The 19,902-nt window shown below is 42.2% G+C and overlaps 1 protein-coding gene across 2 annotated transcripts in view; it reads right to left on the reverse strand.

Moving 5' to 3' along the window:
- The window catches only part of akap1b (A kinase (PRKA) anchor protein 1b), a 33,263-nt gene extending 22,415 nt beyond the window's left edge, over nt 1-10,848 (reverse strand). Inside the window, exons 1-2 of one of the 2 annotated variants that reach the window (XM_078245848.1) lie at nt 10,768-10,848; nt 3,480-5,110 (exon numbers count right to left, since the gene is read on the reverse strand). In XM_078245848.1, the coding sequence (XP_078101974.1) occupies nt 3,480-5,085 (1,606 nt within the window). In that variant the 5' untranslated portion in view covers nt 5,086-5,110; nt 10,768-10,848. Of the gene's footprint in view, nt 1-3,479; nt 5,111-10,699 lie in introns of both variants that reach the window. The other variant, XM_078245847.1, reaches the window with a different exon arrangement.
- Between the last annotated feature and the right edge of the window lie 9,054 nt (nt 10,849-19,902).

Genomic DNA, 19,902 nt, shown 5'->3' on the forward strand with positions numbered 1-19,902 from the left:
TGTTCCTATGGTCTGCTCAACGGCTTTCCTTAATCTGCTGTTAATGCAAACTCTGCAAACGTCTTTACTTGTTTGTACTTCTAGCGTTTTATTCCGAGACCTGTGATTATTAAAAAAACGCACAGATTTTAGAGTTTATGGAAGCTGTAAATGAAAATGTACATACATTTGACATGTGCTTGTGGTTCAGGATTTGTCTAACCTATAGATATTTTTTCGCTTTATGAATTATTATTACGGAGGCGTTTTCTTCAATAGCAGTGGCACTGCACTCAACTCCAATGAGTCTCAAGTCTTACCTGAAGACTAACGTTTTCATGCCTTTGTTCATCGGTGATGTGAAAACATCAGATTTTAACATTAAAAAAAGTGTGCATGCTGCCCATAGTTTAGTTACAAAACCCTAGAGCACCCCAGAGCGTCTGGGTTCAAAAGTAGTTTAGCCGACTTTCTGTCTGCTTTTCAGCTGACATTCACCGGAGAGGAGAGCATCAGAACAGCCAACAAATACAAGTTGTGTGACTGCCCCCTGTTTCTATCTCAAGAGTCAGTTTGTGAATGCTAATATCCAGTCATGCCACTATCCTGCTTTCCTCCATTTACAATGATGCAGCTAAAAATAAAAATGGACACTGATTAGACCGACAAATTCGACTAGGGGGCTTCTCGACCGATGATTCGAATCATTGGCATTTAGGCCTCCTGCCAGCGTGGCGTTTCCGGCGTTTTCTATGTCTTTGCACACCAGAAACGTGTCTGACACGGCGCTGCTGCTGCTAGCCTTGTCTGTACACGTGTAGGTTTCCCATTGATAAAATGAAATAGCGTGTTCTTCAATTTTTTTTTATTTTGTCAATATGTTTGCACATATTTCAAAATCTACCTACCTACACACACAAGGGTTGGGTGATATCCAAATTTTGATACCGTCAAACCTCCTCCCTATTTTACCACGGTATACGGTATTACCGTGACTAATTAAAAATTATGACGCAAGGCTCAGACGGCGTCACCAAACTGTTCAGAAACTGAATACCAAACACTAATTACTTACACAATAATAACATAACTTACAAAAAACTACTTTCTCCTGCACACTGTCACGTGATGACAACCACACATAATTACATAAATTATATTTTGTGGAGTGCAAGCGGGGCAGACGTGTGATTTGGGGGGGCAGCAGCGCGTGGACAAACTGCTGCCGGTTGGCGAGGAAAATCCTGTCTGCCTCCACAGCCAGCGCGTCTCTGGAGGAAGAGAGGGGGGAGCAGGCCAGTGCGATGCGCACGGGTGCTGGAAGCTCCCGCAGGAAAATGTGGGCGAAGAGGAATGAGGGATCCGCCGCGCCCAGCACAGCCAGCATCCTCTCCATTAACTCGGACGGCTTGCTGTCGCCAAGGCCGTTCAGGGACAGCAGGCGGTCTGCTTTCTCCAGCTCCGATAGTTCAAAGAGTTCCAACAGGAATGTTTTTAGTGCGTCATGCTTGCCGTTAGCCGGAGGAGCCTCTAACAGCGCCATAGCCCTGGCTGTTGTTGAGGCATCTAAGGCCGATATCACGTGGAAATACTTTGTAACGTCCTGTGTTATTCCTCTTGGCTGGAACTGGGCCTCGATGTGCTAAAACCACGGCCGTGGGTTGTGCTGCCAAAAGTCCGGTAACTTGATGGTGGCCGCGTAGATTGCATCGACATTAGCCGCGCCGCTGCAGCAGCATTTTCTCCACCGTCGTCGTTTGACATAATTCAGCCGTTAACCCGGAACTCGTATATCATAACACCTCTCCCTTAAAAAGGTACAGTACCTTGGTGAATGTCTCTTTCAGTCACCACAGTCTACTTGTGGGTCACCACAATTTAATAGTGAATCCTTGTCTCCTATATAAGTGCATTGCATTTTTTTTTTATGACGGTATTGAAACGGATACTGTTGCTATTTTTAGACCCCGTGGTATACCGTATTACCGCTCAACCCTAATATATATATAAAACCCTTGTTTGACATATGGGGAGAGAGTTGTGGAAATTTACTGCACTCAAGCAGTAGTATTCTTCATGTTAAACATAAATATATACTGATTTGATTACAGCAAAGATAACGTTGGCAGTATTGACGGCAAAATAGCAGAATATTTCGTTCTGTATTGACAGGTGCAATATTTGAAAATCTATATTTATTATTTTTTTTAAATTACATTTATAGCTGCATTCATGTCAAAACAGAGACTTTCAAACATCAAAATGTCATTTATTAAATGTATTCGTGTCAAAATGACATCTTTTCGTATTCTATTTTGCCAGGAAACCCTTCCAACACACAAATTGGTCTGGCATTGGTCCCATTTAGAATCTCCGCCCGAGCCTGAGCTTGACCCATGGGCCGGGTCGGGCCCATATGTCCCGCCACTATCCTCGGGCCGGGCCCTTCATCAAGTATTTGTGTTTTTTTAATCATTACTTTATTATTTATTACCATGCAACTAGCGAATTGGGTGGGGAGAAAGCTATGGCTCTCCAGCTTCTCCCGTAGCTCTGGGTGTATGTCCTGCACTGACTCGAGTGGGGGGTAAACTGTGCTACAATCGTGTTTCCCCCATCTGTAGCACTGTCTTCGATAAATGCGCATCCAGGTCAGATTGTTTCAGATATCTCACGAGTCCTTTATAACGTCAATTATAGCAGCCCACGTATTAAAAAATTGTCGGGTTTAAAATCGGGCTCGGGCTCATAATTCCAGTTAATGTGTTGGGCAGTGCTCGGCCACAACATGCACTGTAGACGTGTGCGATTATCAACATAGTGACACGGAATGTGTTCCCACTAGGAGCCCAACGGTATGTTAGTCCGTTGATTCGTTTTAATGCCCCGCTATGACTTAACATTAAGCATCATCAAACGCTGTCAGTCGGCAGCGTTATTTTTTTGGTTTACCATCATCATGAGTGACCCAATCGATTACAGACTGTTATATAAGACACTGCAACTTGCCTTATGTTGGATTTATTTGATACATCTGATTTCATATGTTTGCACTACAAATTAATTTTACTTGCACAGTGCAGTGTTAAAATTTTTTAATAAATAGAGACTTGAACCTTATTGAAATTTGTTTTGTGTAAATTGTTAATTGAGCAATGGGGAAATAATCGCTAATTGAAAAATGTATCCTTAAGATTAGTCAACTAATCGAAAAAATAATTGCTAGATTATTCGTTTAAAAAATAAATTGTTTGGGACAGCCCTAGTTTTCAGCGCAGCTCAAGCCGCGCCTGAGACGCGTGTGCCACGCAGGCAGTGTGCAAGCGCTAACCTTTTAACATGGGAGCCGAAATAAAAACCGACTATTGGCTGATATATCATCAGATTTTTAAACTCAAATATCAAGCTTAGTATCGGCCAAAGAAAAAGCATTAGTGGTCTGGCTGTGCTCAGCAACACTTCTTACACCAATACCGAGAATCAATTGATCGATGCCTCACCTCCAGACTGGTCCGTCTCCACCTCACACGTCCCGTGAGCTCCATTCCTCAGGCCCAGTCCGTTAAGACTCTTTATCTCGCACACCGCATCCGATGAGTTTTCTTCAGTTACAGCCAACAACGATGCCTCCGTGGCCGTCTCGACCAGTGATTGAGGCTGCGTGGCATCTTTTGCAGACAAGTCCGTAAGCTGGATCACATCCGTTTGGTTGTCCAACACGCTGTTCTGGAGGTCCTCGTGGCTGATGCCATCCTCAGAGTGGCACGTACTGCAGGCAGAGTCGTCGCCCAGCACCGCTGCTTCATCGCCTTTCAGTTTCATGTTTAGCAAAGGAGGGGGACTCTGTGCTGCTTGGTGCGACGGTGTTGGCCAATGTGCATGGTTTGTCTGATGAACCCTGTGACTGACCTCGACAGACTCCCATACTGGGACCGAGGAGCAGCCATTGGGCATCCCCAGCTCTTCCTTCTCTGTGGCCTCCCTGGACTCGCAGCCTATCTGAGAGGGGCCTGTCAGTAGATGGTGGTGCTGCTGTGCTGCCGTGCTGGGCTCCTGTTGGGAGCATAGTCTGCCGCCGGTCAGTGGTGTGCTGCTGCAACTGGGCTGGCTGGTTTCTGTGACCTGGCAATTGGTGACACCAAGGACCTCCTGGGTGGCTGCCGAGATGACCTCATGTATGAGTCCAGCTGCTAGAAGCTCCAGATCCTGCTCCTTTCCACGGCCGCCGTGTACCTGGATGTCCTCTGGCGTCTCTGATATGGTAGTGGAGTCTTGGTCTGTCGTCTGGGCCGTGGAGGTCGGGGCCAGGGAGGCAGGCGTGCTGGTTAGAACGCGTTGGTGGAAATCCTGCGCTGAAGGGGGCGTCTCAAGAGAGTCAGCCTCTGATGGGATCACTCTCTGCACATTGGCTGGGGTGACTGCACAAACAACTATCTCAGCTTGCGTATTCACAGGGCTGTAGTGCTTTGCAACTTCCCCTTCTGGCTCTGGCCTCTCTGCATCAGAAAGGTGCGTTGTTGGGGAGGAGCTGGTGACTTTGGTAGACCGGCAGGGCAAGACCACCTCTTCTACTGTGGCTTCTGAAGGAGAGGCTGGGTCGTTGACTAGGTTTTTATCCAGCTCTTTAACCAAGGCAGGTGTTACGCTATTCTCTGGGTCTTTATGGTCTTTCAATGACACCTGCAGGCAGTCTTCTTTGCCAGGTGACGGTAGAGTCGAGAACGGGGGTTTATGGACTTCCCCTAGTCTTATTCTGCCAAGGTGAGGAGCAGCTTCTTCAGAACTTTGTTTTAGTGAAGGTGCTGCTTCATTGTCTTGGACATGGATCGGGGGAATATTTTCATGTTCTGTTCTCAGGTTGCCGACTTTCGGAGGTCTGTGGGTGGGGCTTTCTGTGCCATTTGCGGGGGATACAGTGCCTTTCTCAACCAAACCGTTGCTGCCCTCTGCTGGAGATGCTCTAAGGCCCATAGTGGTTGGAGCCCCCTCTGGGCTGTCATGGCTGACGAGCCGCTCTTTCTTCCGCGAGATGTACCACCACCAGCCGATCAGTGCAAGGACTCCGGGTAGTGTGTAGGGCGCGATAGAACGAAACCTCAGCGGCATTTCCTCAGGACACTAACAGCTACACCTGAAAGTTACAAAAGACACAAAAGATTCGTATTAATTGAGGGAGATTTCACAGTAAACTAAATGTAAAGAAAATCTGGGAAAACTGGTCTGGATCTGCACGTTGTTCGCATGTTGATTTAAGGGTTAAGCTCAAGTCTCTCTGACATATACTGGGAAATATGCTAGATCCCATTTGACCCCGAGAAAGACTTGGAGGTATGAACAGTTCACCCTTTCAGCTCACCTTCTGAAATCCTCTTGAAAATGTAAAGCTAGACCTGCAAAGATTAATCGATTAGTTGTCAAGAATTAAATAATCGAATAATCGGTTTGAGTCATTATTAATGATAAAAGTAAAGATTTTCTGATTCCAGCTTGTTAAATTTAATATTTTGTAGTTTCTTCACTCTGTGACAGTAAACTGAATATCTTTGAGTTGTGGACAAAACAAGACATTTGAGGACGTCATATTGGGCTTTGGGAAACACTGATGAACATATTTTAGACCAAACAACAATTGCATAAACAGATTAATCGACAATAAAAAAAAATAATAGTTGCAGCCCGAAAGTTCTTATTTTATATGAATGGTGACGACTCTGCAAAACAGGGAAAAGGGTTGCCGACATGGTCGCAGACCCCTGACGGCAGACCACCCCCTTTGACAAATGCGCCTACAACAACAGAGGGCGCAGCACCGGCCCCGGGAAGTGGCGACATCAGCCCCGGCGCACTGCCACAGGGAAAATGCATGAAACAAGGAGAACCCCCCCGAACAGAGCGGCCGTGAAGCCGGTTGAACCCCCTGGGCAGACTGTGCGGACCCCACCGCTGAGAAGTGTAAAAATAGTTTGGGTTTATTGTGAAACTGCTTACCTAGACTGTTGTGGGGGTAATTAATGGAAAACTGTATTAGTCATGGAAAATGAGAACCGTGAGAGTTTTCCTTTTGTATGAAGCAGCAAAAAAAGTCTTCGGGTGACGTGTCCGATTTAGATTGCCTGACATCGCACAGTCTACGATGGGACTATTGCACATGGGCACAGCGCAGCGTCGATGCCGAAACAATATATATATTGTGCAGTCCTAATGTCAATCCAACCCAGCCAGTGCCGCCTTCTTATCTTTCAAGATATGTAAATCGCGTCTCTGTATCTAGGCAGTTCAGCATATTTAAATCTTTTACACTATCAAATCATATTCTGTGGAAAATGAACCAAAGAATGGAACACAGCAGGAACACAGGAGAACCCAGACTGAGTACAAAATGGTCAGCTTGTACATAGGAAAATCAGACCCAACTGAAGACACTGGGACAGCCCTCTCCATACCCAACGCCTGACAGCGGGTGACTCTCTGTCCATGTTAAAAAAAGGACGCGCACATGCCTTTCCTTAACAAACGTGGCCAAGCCTGCCTCCACCAGGAGGAATGCATCACATGGTCTGGATGTGACTCAATCATATCCTGCCATGCTTCCAGACACGGCCGTCATTAGCAACAAATGAGCACACACGCGCGCACACACAGACTTTTGACCTCTATGGCTGTTTGCACTCCCACCTGCTCTACATAATCAACGGATGGCCCACTGCAGCTAGCAGTCCTGGGATATACTTTCAACATTAGGTTGCGTTGTGTGCGTTTGTGTTAGAACAAAACAAATAATTACAGTAAGTGGGGGTTATGAAATAGAACCAACACTGTGCTATAGTCATATAAAGTGTCTTATGAATTCAACGACCAGTAGGTAGGGACTCTCCTCTAAGAATGTCAACATTTGGGCTAGACGGTGCAGACACAAATGAGTGAATGAACCGAGACTGTGGCCCTTGTCTTGAATAATACATAGCCATGAAAACGTATTCCCAAAGAAGTGAGAAAGACTACACCATCCACACATCGGGTGATGCGATTGGTATTGCCAAGGGCATACAACTGCTAGAGAATTTCAAATGGATGAAAATACCAGGCAACTTTCTGTGTATATCCTTAAAACTCTACCCCTGATAACATAATCCTGATATTTGGCATTTGTACATTTGATTTCATTTATTTCTGCACACTACGCACCATTTACCTCAAAATGATTAAAGTGTTGGTTACTGCAGCAATAGGAACTAATGTTACAGGTTGTTGACCAAGTCTGGTCAGTTAGCGAGAAACACCCAGAGCTTTAGCAACTGGATAGCACTTTTATTTTAGTAACGAGACGCTCGACAAAATGTACCGATAAAATGAAGCTTCACCATCTTTTCAAGCATCACCTGCTATTCTGCAAATGCATAACCCAATGAGGAGCATGCGTTACATTAATATTTTAACTCTCACCAGACACCACCGTGTTTCTGTGCAACGGACAGTGAGAAAAACAGTCGGCGACCACTTTCTACAGTTAATGTGGCCTTCCTGATTTAACCAGCTTTTCCCCTCATACATTTCTCACAGAACTTCACCTCTCTTTATCATTTTGTTGGTTTTTGTTTAAGAAGCCAAGTCTTGCCGTCACCTTTGCTGCAGTACCACTCTCTGCCTGAAGTGTTGCTGCTGCGCCAGCGAAGGAGGCGTTTTACCAAAAAGGCTTGCTAAATGCTGTAAGTCAGAGCTCTTCAAAACTGGGTACCTCAGAGTTACTGCAGGGGCTCACCAAATTTCAGTTTGACAACCTTTTTTTTTTTTTTAAGATAAAACAGGTCTAAAAGTATACATAAACACGAATCCAAAATGTTATAAGCAAAGATAAATCAGCCTGTTTGTGACTTTCTTTTAATTTACACAACATTGATGACAGGCTTACTGGCCTGTAGGTAAGGTAGCCACTAAGATAACCATCCACAGGTAGTGCATAGCTTAAGAAGTCCCTGTGTTTGTTTTTTTTTTTAAACGTAGTATTGTATGGAGCATAAAAATGTATGTATAAAGGTTTTAGGCCGCCCTACACGTTATTGTAGGTCCAGTTTATTTTGCAACTTAATTTTATGCAACATCTAGAAGGGGGTCCCTGCTCCGTCTCTCTCTCAGCTAAGGGCTCCTTGGCCTAAAAAAAACATTGAGGACCCCTGCTGTAAGTGATATGTCATTGCAAATATAAAGTTCACCATCAAATAAATCATTTCATTTTAATAAAAAAAAAATGGTTCTATGTTCCGTCATCCATTAGCCTATTCCTCTATACTTTTCCTGATTTTTTTTTTTCGTAGTCATGTGAATCATAATGTAATCAACACACACACACGAGGAGAATGATATATTTTGAACAACTGACCTGGGCTATTTACAGCTCAAACCAATTGAACGGTCATGCCTTGCTGATAAGTTGGTTCAGTTTCACATTGGATAATATCACCTGTGATGTTCAATGTACAATACAATTGTAAACTGAAATAGTTCCATATGGACAAGCTAAACTATAAGAGAAAGGTAGTGATGTCAGCCTGTACACTGTATATGTGCTTATGAAATGGTCGCCCACACTACATTAACCTTGGACAAGGTTACTATAACCGCTCAGCAGTCAAACTAATCTTGAGCGCTGCTCACGGGTCAGACAGGTGTTCAGCCTTTCTGGAGCTTAAAGTCAAGATTCAGACTGTGCCCTTGGTGTCCAGATATGGGAGTGACCAGGCTGTATTTACATGTTACAAACCCTACAACATGCTGAGCACAGGCAACCTAAGCAGCGTGCACAATGAATACAGAGCATTGTGACATACTATCATCTAAACAGTCCAGCAGACTGTGCCTACTGTATACCTGTGAAACTTGACTTATTTTTTTTATTTTTTATAACGTTAATTCGTTCATACTGTTCACAGACGTGTTGGTTTAGTCGGAAAGTCAAAAGTCAAGTTTCTAAATTAACCAACGTCAGCGTTATGGTTAGCTACAACAGGCTAATGCTTTAATACAGCTGACAGATAAACAAAGCCCAACAAAATCTTAGTATTGCAGTTTACATGACAACACTTGACTTAGCTAACGGGTTGTCTCAACGTGAACTGTTCACGAGGGTCAATAACTTTCAGCGACTTAATGCCAAACCATCACAGCTAGCTACCTACATGCTAATAATACCCACAATGAGACTGTGACTCCAAATAAATAATCCAATCGACGTTAAATCTTGCCATGTGTAAAAGTAGCTCAATACTATCAAACCGCTGTGTAACGTTACGACCATTTCATCACAACACAGAACAGCTAACGGAAATTGCAAATTAGCTAGCTAGCAAGTATACAGACCAAAACGTGAACCTGCACTTAGAATTATTAGCTACAGTTTCATGTTTCCTCGCAATGAGGTAACATGAAACTGTAGCTACTGTAGTTAGTTCTATCAAAATAAGACTCGAGGCTTTCCCCTTTTAATTCACACGAGTCCCTTTTCCTTTCCATACCTCCTTCACCACTGTTACTTTTGTGTGCCTTAGCTTAACGTTACATAGTATAACCTATTTAAAAAAAAAGACAAAAACAAAACGTGGGGGAGGTAAGTTAGCTAGCATTGAGAACAATTTATAGAAACTAACTCAATGTGTGTCGCAAGGTGCCTCAATTGAAAGCCGAATTCAACATAAAACACTTTACATCGCAATAAGCACGCATGTCCACTACTAACATGCACAACGTTTTGTCAGTATGACTAAAAAGTGTGACTGACAGATACAGAGAGGTTGGCGTAACATTGTCTGGAACGAAATCCAGTACCAGAGGTGGTTGTGACCTAACGCTAACGTTACACTACCGGGAATAAGCATGGCTGGTTAGGAGGCCGCAGTGCAGGATACAAAGTATGAAGTTAGCAGGCTAGCACCGCACATTGGTTACAATGCTAAACCGTCTATGAACATAGAGGAATTAAAATGCCAAGGCAGCTAATCGCACATTCCACTACGATAGGTTAGTTACACCATGATAGCCTCATGTATAGGGCCACTTGAGAGTTTAATTTCACAGTCTGACCATCTCGTTAGGCCACGACATAAATGCAATACATCAAACAGCTTTAAACGTAACCAAAATGCACCAGTGAGGGCTTGTCCCAGACTGACGCAGGGTTTAAGGACGCTTCTGGAGTGCTCCTGTCCTGCATGGGCCTCAGACCTTCGTGTTAGCTTACTACGTTAGCCGGCCTGGCGTAAATGATATCCAACTAACTTAACTTGCATTCTTACTGCTGATAACCTATACACATTTGTTACTATATAAGACACATGGCCCTGATTTTAGAAAATGCATATAGACCGCACGAGAAAAGGAATTAGGGTAATCTAAGTTACACAACAGGAAAAGAGGCTAGCTGGAGTGTGCTGACTGTTAAGTTAGAGAAAGATGTGTAACGTCAGGCTAGTTGTTCAATGACATGGGAGTACTGCATTCAGTCGGTGACACAGTAAACCCGAAACAGCTTGCAGAGACGCGTGGAAATTTCAATGAATGGGGTTTTATACACTGTGCGCGTGTTGCACCCCTGTGAGTAGATTTGAACTAACGTTACGTTAAGTCACGCTGTGTGAACAAGAAGCAAATGGCTAACGTTATAGTCTTGGGCTTTCCCCTTCGTTGCTAATTTCGCTCTTTCGTCTCCAGAGTTTTTACTTTTACTTACAGTATGTTATGGTCCTTGGTGCCGCCACGATGAGAGCAATACTGATATTGTGAGTTTTTCAAACGTACCCCTGTGGGAAAGCAAAGTCAGATCCTCCCCACGTGTAGACCGACAAGCACCAGTCTAAAAAAAACAGACTAAACAGCTGGTCAAATCTCGCGATACTCAGGTGCTCAAGCCGTCTGTAGTCCCGCGTTAACTGAGAATGCCGTAAAGTCACCTATTTGATTTCAGACCAGACCTTTACGTTATCTGACAGTTTTTCAACATGTTCTCATGGTCTCATGTCTGAAAAAGCGCCCATGGTCACTTGAGTCACGACGGCAATCTTACCAGGTTGTACTTTCCATATCACTTTCGACACGACACAAGTCTGAATTGAATGTCACGAGATTAATGTGAGGCTGCAGCGGCACAAGGGTTAAACACAGGGACGTGCATGGACATTTTGAGGGGCAGGTGCCCAAGCGAAATTAAAAGCACTTTATAAGACCTTTTTTTTAATATCACATTGAATGAAATATTTCACAATCATACCAGTCAAAGAATTGTATGGCTTTATGTAACCTTATTTTTTAATTTTTATGCTATAAAGTTAAGTGTCGTGACTATCCTGATACTTAATTAAACTAACAAGTCAGGTAAAGTATATTTTTGCTGAAATAATAAGTATAAATATATTATTAAGATGCTGAAAATTATGTTTTTCATGTACAGTATTTCCATTAATGTTTTTGTGGCGGCCACATTGACAGGTTATTTTGAATTTTGAATTTGTTTTTATTTTATTTAAGTTTTGACTTTTGTATTTCATTTTAGTTTTAGTTAGTTTTCAGAGTGTGTTTGCTAGTTTTAGTTTCAGTTTAGTTTTCAGTAAACCAAGACGCTGTTTGCCTGTCCCTCAGATCAAACTGCTTTGTAATTCCTGTTAAGGATGTAAAATTATTACCATTATTCGTGCTGATTAACGTGGCTCAGTGGGCGGACTTACCGCTCCACCGGAAAATAAACAGTAGGGATGCAGATTCTAGATATTATAATTGTGATAGTAAGTTAGTTGAAATTGCTTTAATATATGCGTAGGAAAACCCAATCGCCGATCATTCCTTTAATCATCGATATACGATCTGATCGCCATTCGGCACAAGCCTAGTCCTGAGTGCGTTTACACGTGTACTTAGAGCTGTCTACTTGTGATCCGATCACTCAGGATTTTAATACCAGGTCAAAACGGGACCTCTCTCTCCATATCTATGTTTATGTCTTTTTCTGTCAATATGTCTTTCTGCTGTAAAGAAATAGTGGCGCAGATAGACAAAACATTTGAACCCCTATCATTTCTTACTCTTTATTTTGCATTCTTCATCCCTTTCCCACTTTTTCAGCTATTTATACAGATTCAGCTGCTTTCCAGATCAAGTCTTATTTACTTAATTCAAACCTAAAAATGTTCCACATCTTTCATTTATTAGGAGTTTCATACAACTTCAAATTCTTTTCGTTTCTTTTTGAAAATATTGAACACAGCTAATTGAGATTTCCCATTTGACCCACCCATTTCTCATTTTACCAACTCATTCATTACTCTTTCTGCTATTACTTTATCCAAATTAAAGCCGGCAATTCAGTTTAGCATCAGCTTTTACAGAAACTTTCATACAGTATTGGCATTATTCAACAATTCAATGAAATTCATACTTATTAAAACCATTCCCTTCTTTTTACGCATTTAAGCCATCAATCCAGTTTAGCTTTAGCAATTTAGCTTTTCAGCACTCACAAGCATTTACTGCAGGAAATGCATTTTCTACTTATTATTATATTGAACATATCAGGTAATCTAGTCTAACCAAAACCAATCATTTTGTCATTTTATATTAGTCAAACTGATTTCACATAACATTTTATTTGATATATCATTATCTGATCAAAACAACAACAACACAGGTGCCTACCGACAACGTTATCCTCACTTCAAAACTGACTTTAGCAGGTGGATAACAGACACTCTTGCTGTTATCACCCACATGCAAACTAACCACAGACATTTCCCTCATTCATGGACTGATGGTTGTTCGCCGCTGCAGAATAAAACAATGATGTATGTATACTCAATCGAAGGTTACCCTGAGTCCTCTTAGTGATGCGCGGTACAGTCGCACTACCACTGCAGTGTTGTTCGAGCCTCACCAGCTAGCTCATGCTAACATACAGTTTCCTTCAGAGTCTCAGCTCATCTTCATGTGAACAGTAGGAGTGTCTCTGCAGCTTTGACGCTGTTGAAGCTTTATGGCCATATTGAATCTTTATGTTTTTGAAGCTTTTTTGGCATTTCAATGCTTTTTTTGTTTCCAGTTTCTAAAATGTGAGGATTTTGCCGCATTGACTACTTTTACTTTTAATACTTTAAGTACATTTTCCTGATGATACTTACATACTTTTACTTAAGTAACATTTTCAATGCAGGACTTGAAAATTTGTTGTAACAGAGTATTTCTACAGTGTAGTATTAGTACTTTTACTGAAGTAAAGGATCTGAATACTTCTTCCACCACTGATCATATGAAACTTTGATTAACTTGTCTTCCTTAGTTGTGGAACCATTTCAGACCTCATACAAAGCATGTGCACTAAATCTTAAACCTTAAACCAGACGCTTTCCCTCTTTTATTATTTAAATAAAGAAAACATGTTCACATTGTGATCCAATTTTCAGCTGCTAAATTATTTTCCCGTCATGTTTGTATTGTGTCACCACATATCCCGTCCCCAGTGAAATATAGTCCATATATATTGTCTTGTCATTGACTGTCACAACATGCTTCACTTGTATAATAATAATGTGAAGTTGTGGTTTTCTCTTTGACAGCTTTGCAGGATAAACTGCTATTTGTTTCCCTAATAAAGAGAAATGTAGAGACATCAGAAGGACAGTCAGGACCCTGGTTGTCTTTTGCTAATTGAGTTCAGATATCAGAATCAGAAAAGCTTTATTGCCAAGTATGTTTTTTACACATACAAGGAATTTGTTTTCGTGTTGTAGGTGCATGTCACACATTCTCTAACATAAGTTAAACAAGCAGGTTAAACAGAACAAACAATATAAGTATATATATATATATATATATATATATATATATATATATATATATATATATATATATATACACACACATAATATATTAAAAATAAGAGAGTAATAGTTCAGATAAAAAGAGCAGAGTAAGTACAGTGGCATGTAGAGCCAGAGGTGTAATGTGGAGAGAGTCAGGGTGGTTTTCCTTGTTGACAAGGCTAGTGGCAGAGGGGAAAAAACTGTCCTTGTGACGTGAGGTTTTGGTCCTGATGGACCTCAGCCTCCTACCAGAGGGGAGTGACTCAAAGACTTTGTGTCCGGGGTGGGAGGGGTCAGCCACAATCTTTCCAGCACGCTTCAGAGTCCTGATGGCGTAAAGGTCCTGGAGCGGCGGCAGATTGCAGCCAATCACCTTCTCAGCTGACCGAATGACACGCTGCTGCCCTTGTCCTTGGCTGTGCTAGCAGCGTACCAGATGGTGATGGAGGATGTGAGGATGGACTCAATGATGGCTGTTTAGAAGTGCACCATCATTGTCCTTGGCAGGTTGAATTTCTTCAGCTGCCGCAGGAAGTACATCCTCTGTTGTGCTTTCTTGACGAGGGAGCTGATGTTCAGCTCCCACTTGAGGTCCTGGGAGATGGTAGTTCCCAGGAAGCGGAAAGACTCCACAATGTTAATTGTGGAGTCACAGAGGGTGATGGGGGCAGGTGGGGCTGAATTCTTCCTGAAGTCCACAAACATCTCCACTGTCTTTAGAGCGTTGAGCTCTAGGTTGTTTTGCTTGCACCACTTCACCAGGTGGTCAGCCTCCGATCTGTAGGCGGGCTCGTCTCCATCAGAGATGAGTCCGATGAGGGAGGTGTCGTCCGCAAACTTCAGAAGCTTGACAGACTGGTGACTGGAGGTGCCGCTGTTGGTGTACAGGGAGAAGAGCAGAGGAGAAGGAACGCAGCCCTGAGGGGATGCGGTGCTGATGGTCTGTGAGTCGGAGATGTCTTTCCCCAGCTTCACATGCTGCTTCCTGTCAGACAGGAAGTCAATGATCCACCTGCAGGTGGAGTCAGGCACACCAAGCTGAGAGAGTTTCTCCTGAAGCAGAGATGATGGTGTTAAAGGCAGAGCTGAAGTCCACAAACATGATCCTGGCGTAGGTTCCTGCGGAGTCCAGGTGCCGGAGGATGTAGTGTAGGGCCAGGTTGACTGCATCGTCTACAGACCTATTGGCTCTGTAGGCAAACTGCAAGGGGGTTGTGGACTCCAGGAGGGGGTCAGTGATGGCTTTGAGGTGAGAAAGCACAAGGCGCTCAAAGGACTTCATAACCACAGAGGTCAGGGCGACGGGTCTGAAGTCATTAAGTCCTGTGGTCCTTGGCTTCTTGGGAACAGGGATGATTGTTGAGGTCTTGAAACAGGCTGGCACGTGACATGTCTCAAGTGAGGTGTTGAAAATGTCTGTGAACACTGGAGACAGCTGGTCAGTGCAGTGCTTCAAGCTGGATGGGGAGACAGCATCCGGTCCAGCAGCTTTCCTGGGGTTCTGTCTCCTGAACAGCCTGTTGACGTCTTCCTCATTGATGGAGAGAGTCGTCACTGAGGTGGGTGGAGAGGTGGAGGGGGGGACCTTTAAGGTGGGGGGAGGTGGAGGTGATGCACTGTAGCTGGAGCTGTTGGGCGGTGTCGCGGGGGATGGTGTCAGGACCGACCCATTGTCCATCAAAGCGACAGTAGAAGTCGTAAAATATTAATGCTTTGTGAGTGGATCTGTCAGTTTTCCACAAGTAGCCTTCGACTCTGCAGCTGTAGGTTGTATTTTGGTCACTAGATGCCGCTGGAGCTTTCCCCTGATGACATCTAATTTGTGGGGGTGCACCGGCCCAGGTTCGGAGACGGATTTCCAGCACATTTTGTAAATAGAATATTGAAACAATTTCTCACCTTTTGTTTTTATTCTGAAATATCCAAAAGATTTTGGACAGATTTTGAGTCTTACTTTTTTAGAACCCACTAACTTCGTGTACTCCTCTAACCTTAAAGATATAATCTGTTTCTATGATAATTCAGGAAATTGTGCTCTTGAGTATCTAATTAATCTCATCATTCTACAGTATATGCCAAATTTTATATTCACAAGCAAACATTTTCTAATTAATTTCCTTATTTTATACCTTTTCTCATAGAACTAAAATCTCCACTCAACTCATTTAGATTGTTAAACAACAAAAAAAAGTATTAAACTTGTGGAAACTGTAGAGCTTTTTTCCTTAAAACCTCTGACTAAATGTGAATTTATGTTTACATATAACTAGTCTCACTTTGCCAGACCCTTCTCCAAAGCGCGCTGAAGGAGGGTCTGGCTAGTCCACATAGCATTCGGGGATGGGAGGAAAACGTTCTCTGGTTTATTGGCATTTCTTTAAACCAATCTCAATCGTCACGGGCGGTGCTAAACTTGGCACAGAGCCACTGCAAAATAGTCATGTGAGAGAAAAGCTGTCTGGATTTACCCTGCAGAGATCTGAGGAGCAGATAGATAGATAGATAGATAGATAGCAATACAAGCTCCAACAATTACAACACAACAACCTAAAATCAAAGAGCTAAAAACATAGAGGCATCAATAAAACATAAATAGATACTTAATTAATATGAGGGGGGCCCTGCCCTGCAAGAGTGGTCTTAAATAGCCATAAATATATAGATGAAAGTGAAAGTGGGGGGGGGAACTATCACTTCTTTGCCCTCCTTTGTTGATTCAGCAGAGATATTGACAGAGGAACAAATGACTGTTTATATTTTTTCTTTCTGCAGTCTGGGACCCTATAGCGCCTCCCGGAGGGCAGGAGTTGGTACTCCTCATGGTTTTATTTCAGTTAGCCTAATAGCTGGTTTGATTTGCAATGAGAGATGATTTTATGGAAAGTACTCCATGCCGATCTCTAAGTATGGTGAAGGTATGTGATGATGTTAGGCTATTTTAATTCCAAAGGCCAAGGGAACATTATCAGGATGCATATTATCCTGGATCCATGAAATAACTGGCCTTTAAAAATAAAAACCTGCCTGCCTCTATGGGAATTTAACATAGGGGTGTACTTACTTATGCCCCCTGTATTTTAAGGAAGAACATTTATTTATTTACGATACATTATTCATTCACAAAGAAAATTGGTGTCCTTAAAGGTTGGATTTTTCCTAATTTTAAAAAAAATAAGGCATTAAGATCAATTTCTTAAAGATGATTTTTTTTATTCCTCTTTTTAGTCAATTTTATTTTTCACATGACTGTAGCCTACCTCGTTTTAAATTGTTTATGAGTCTGTTATTTTATTGTTTGTACAAATACATTTGTATTACGTTGTGTGTTTTTCAATCATATATTCATAAGAATTTACACTCGATGTGTATGCGCTATTGATGTTTACCCGATTCTTTGTATAATGCATTTTGTCAATAAAAAGAGAAGAAAAAGGTCGGAGACGGAGCAGGTCAGAGCCCCCCCGGGCCCGACGCCTGTGTGAATAAACGCTGTAGTGCAGTCTGAGTAATATTTTTACACTGCTGGGACAACACACACGCTCAACAACAATGTAACAATATGTTACAGCAGCTTCATCACTGCTTACTTTCTTGTCTCCATGGAAACCTTCAAAAAACAGTTGTTTGTTTGTCCTACAGCGCCTCCACCTGGAGGAGAGGAGCGAGGACCATCAATCCCAGCAGTCAATAGAGCACAATAGATACAGTAAACTAACAGGGTTTCTTTCACTCATTCAGTCAACTTGATGGAGAAGAGAAATTCCTCGAGACTTGATAGCTGTTTTTCACAGAAGACATTTTGATGTATGGATAATCAAATGGAAGAAGGCTCACTGTCACACTGCCATGGCTTACTGGCAGTGGTGGAAGAAGTATTCAGATCCTTTACTTCAGTAAGTAAAAGTACTAATACCTGTTACAACTAAAAGTCCTGCATTGAAAATGTTACTTAAGTAAGTATTATCAGAAAATGTAGTTAAAGTATTAAAAGTAAAAGTACTCAATGCAGAAAAATCCTCCCATTTTAGAAAGTGGAAAGGATCCAAACAGTTGTGTGTTTAACGGTCTAATCATCTCAGCTGGACTTGTAGGCCCTTATATTGTTGGCTAGTTTCATTTATAATAAAACATCAGATTTTATAAAATACATGTGTTTTGTGTGCAGAAATCTTGATGTGTAAAGTAACTAGTAACTAAAGCTGTCAGATTAATGTTGTGGAGTAAAAAAAGTACAATATTTCCCACTGAAATGTAGCGTAGTAGAAGTAGAAAGTGGCATGAAAAGAAGAAAAGTAGTAAATACAAGTACCTCAACATTTGGACTTAAGTGCAGTACTGCGGTAAATGTACTTAGTTACATCTCTGCTTACTGGGACACTTGAAGAACACGGCCATGTTAATGTTATCAGTAACACATCCTGTACTGTTCCTGTTGTGACCACTCAACATGTCTACTGTGAAAAAATCCCTTTGGCTTATTAGAGCTGTGTAGAAATAAGCAAAAAGGGTCATAAGTCTCTAATGTTACAATAAGCCAGCAGGTCTGCAGATGAACTTGATGTTTGTTGTGGAACCATTCCATGTGTTGATTAAGAGATGTAGAGAAGATTCATCCAGGAATTCCTTCCTTTATTTATTTATTTTAAATAAAGTGTTACCATCTGTTGTGTGTTAAACATGACATACAACTTTACATATGAATACAAAAATAAGCCTTCCATCCGTTTTAAAATTTTCTTGGTGGAAGTTTGTCATAAGTCATGTTTCTATCAACATATTTGTATGCGCATTTTGAAGTATCGCATTAGAAAATGTTGATGGAAACGGCAAAATTCGACAAAACTGTTTTTTTTTTTGTTGCCTTTTTCGAAAAAGAGTGAATGCGCGAAATGGGAGATGGAAACAGCTTTGCTGAATAAGTTGTGATGTAGCGAACATGTAACTCACATGACTATAGTCCAGGTATCCATCGGATGGGGGAAGGATCGGGATATGGGTCCCATCCAGTGCGCCGTACACTTGTCGCACAAGGTGCGTAGTGGAGTTGCGGTGCGCTATTGCCTGTGCCTTAGCCACGCCGACTAAATTGACAGCTTGAATCGTATGGCCCTGCACACCGAGTATACACAGCGGTGAACAGTTGTCTCGCTGACAACAAATGTCTCTGCCACAACCCTGTATTCTGCACAGGTGGCCAACTTGTACAATGCTACCTCTCTCCATTTAGCCAAAGAACTTAGCTTCTAAACTCTTTGATTTAGCTAGCCGGTTTGCTAACTACAACCATGCGTAACGTCAACCTTTGATGAAACTACGCTTTGCGGAGTCTAGTTTATTCGCTCTAAACTAGGGATGCACCGAATCCATTGGTTAAGATTCTGCCGAATCCGAAACCGAATACTGAATCCTACTCTGATCCTACTCCCATCCTCAGTCCATTAACACAGTTGACACATTAATGAAGTAAACAAAGTCCACAGCAGTGTACGTATTTTTCATTTGTTAGGGTCCTTGCCACCACGAGACAAATCGGCATTGCAAATTGAACTTGAGTCGCATTCTTTTGACTGAAAGTACTGCCAAACAACACTATTGTCAATCTTTTGAGAGCACAAAGGTACGGTGGCCAACAGGGGCAAATGAACTGCAACGTTAGGAAACACACGCAAATAGACAAAACACAAGCAAATTAAGGAAACATCTGCATTCATTTGACAACACATGCGCAGCAAGCATTTAGCAAACACGCTGCATATACACACAACACAACCAATTACACAAACGCACTGCAAATACAGAAACGATGCAAAAAGAAAAGCACACAACCCCCGAAAACAAAGAACGGAAGTTCTCCAGGCCTCTAGGGAGAGCGTGAAGTGGAACAGCTTGATTTGAGAAGAGAGAACTCTCTGCCTTTTTATTACCACGAGTTTACAGACATGTCTCTGCTGATTGGGTATCACCTGTGACCTGAGCCAACAAACTAGAGACACACCCACCATACGAGAGAAAATATTTCTCAAACATCGACTTAATATTTAAAGTCTATGATCTCAAAGCAGTTGCACACCGATTCCCAACGTGCCCA

This window comes from Sander vitreus, chromosome 3, assembly GCF_031162955.1.
Source record: "Sander vitreus isolate 19-12246 chromosome 3, sanVit1, whole genome shotgun sequence".
NCBI lineage: Eukaryota > Metazoa > Chordata > Actinopteri > Perciformes > Percidae > Sander > Sander vitreus.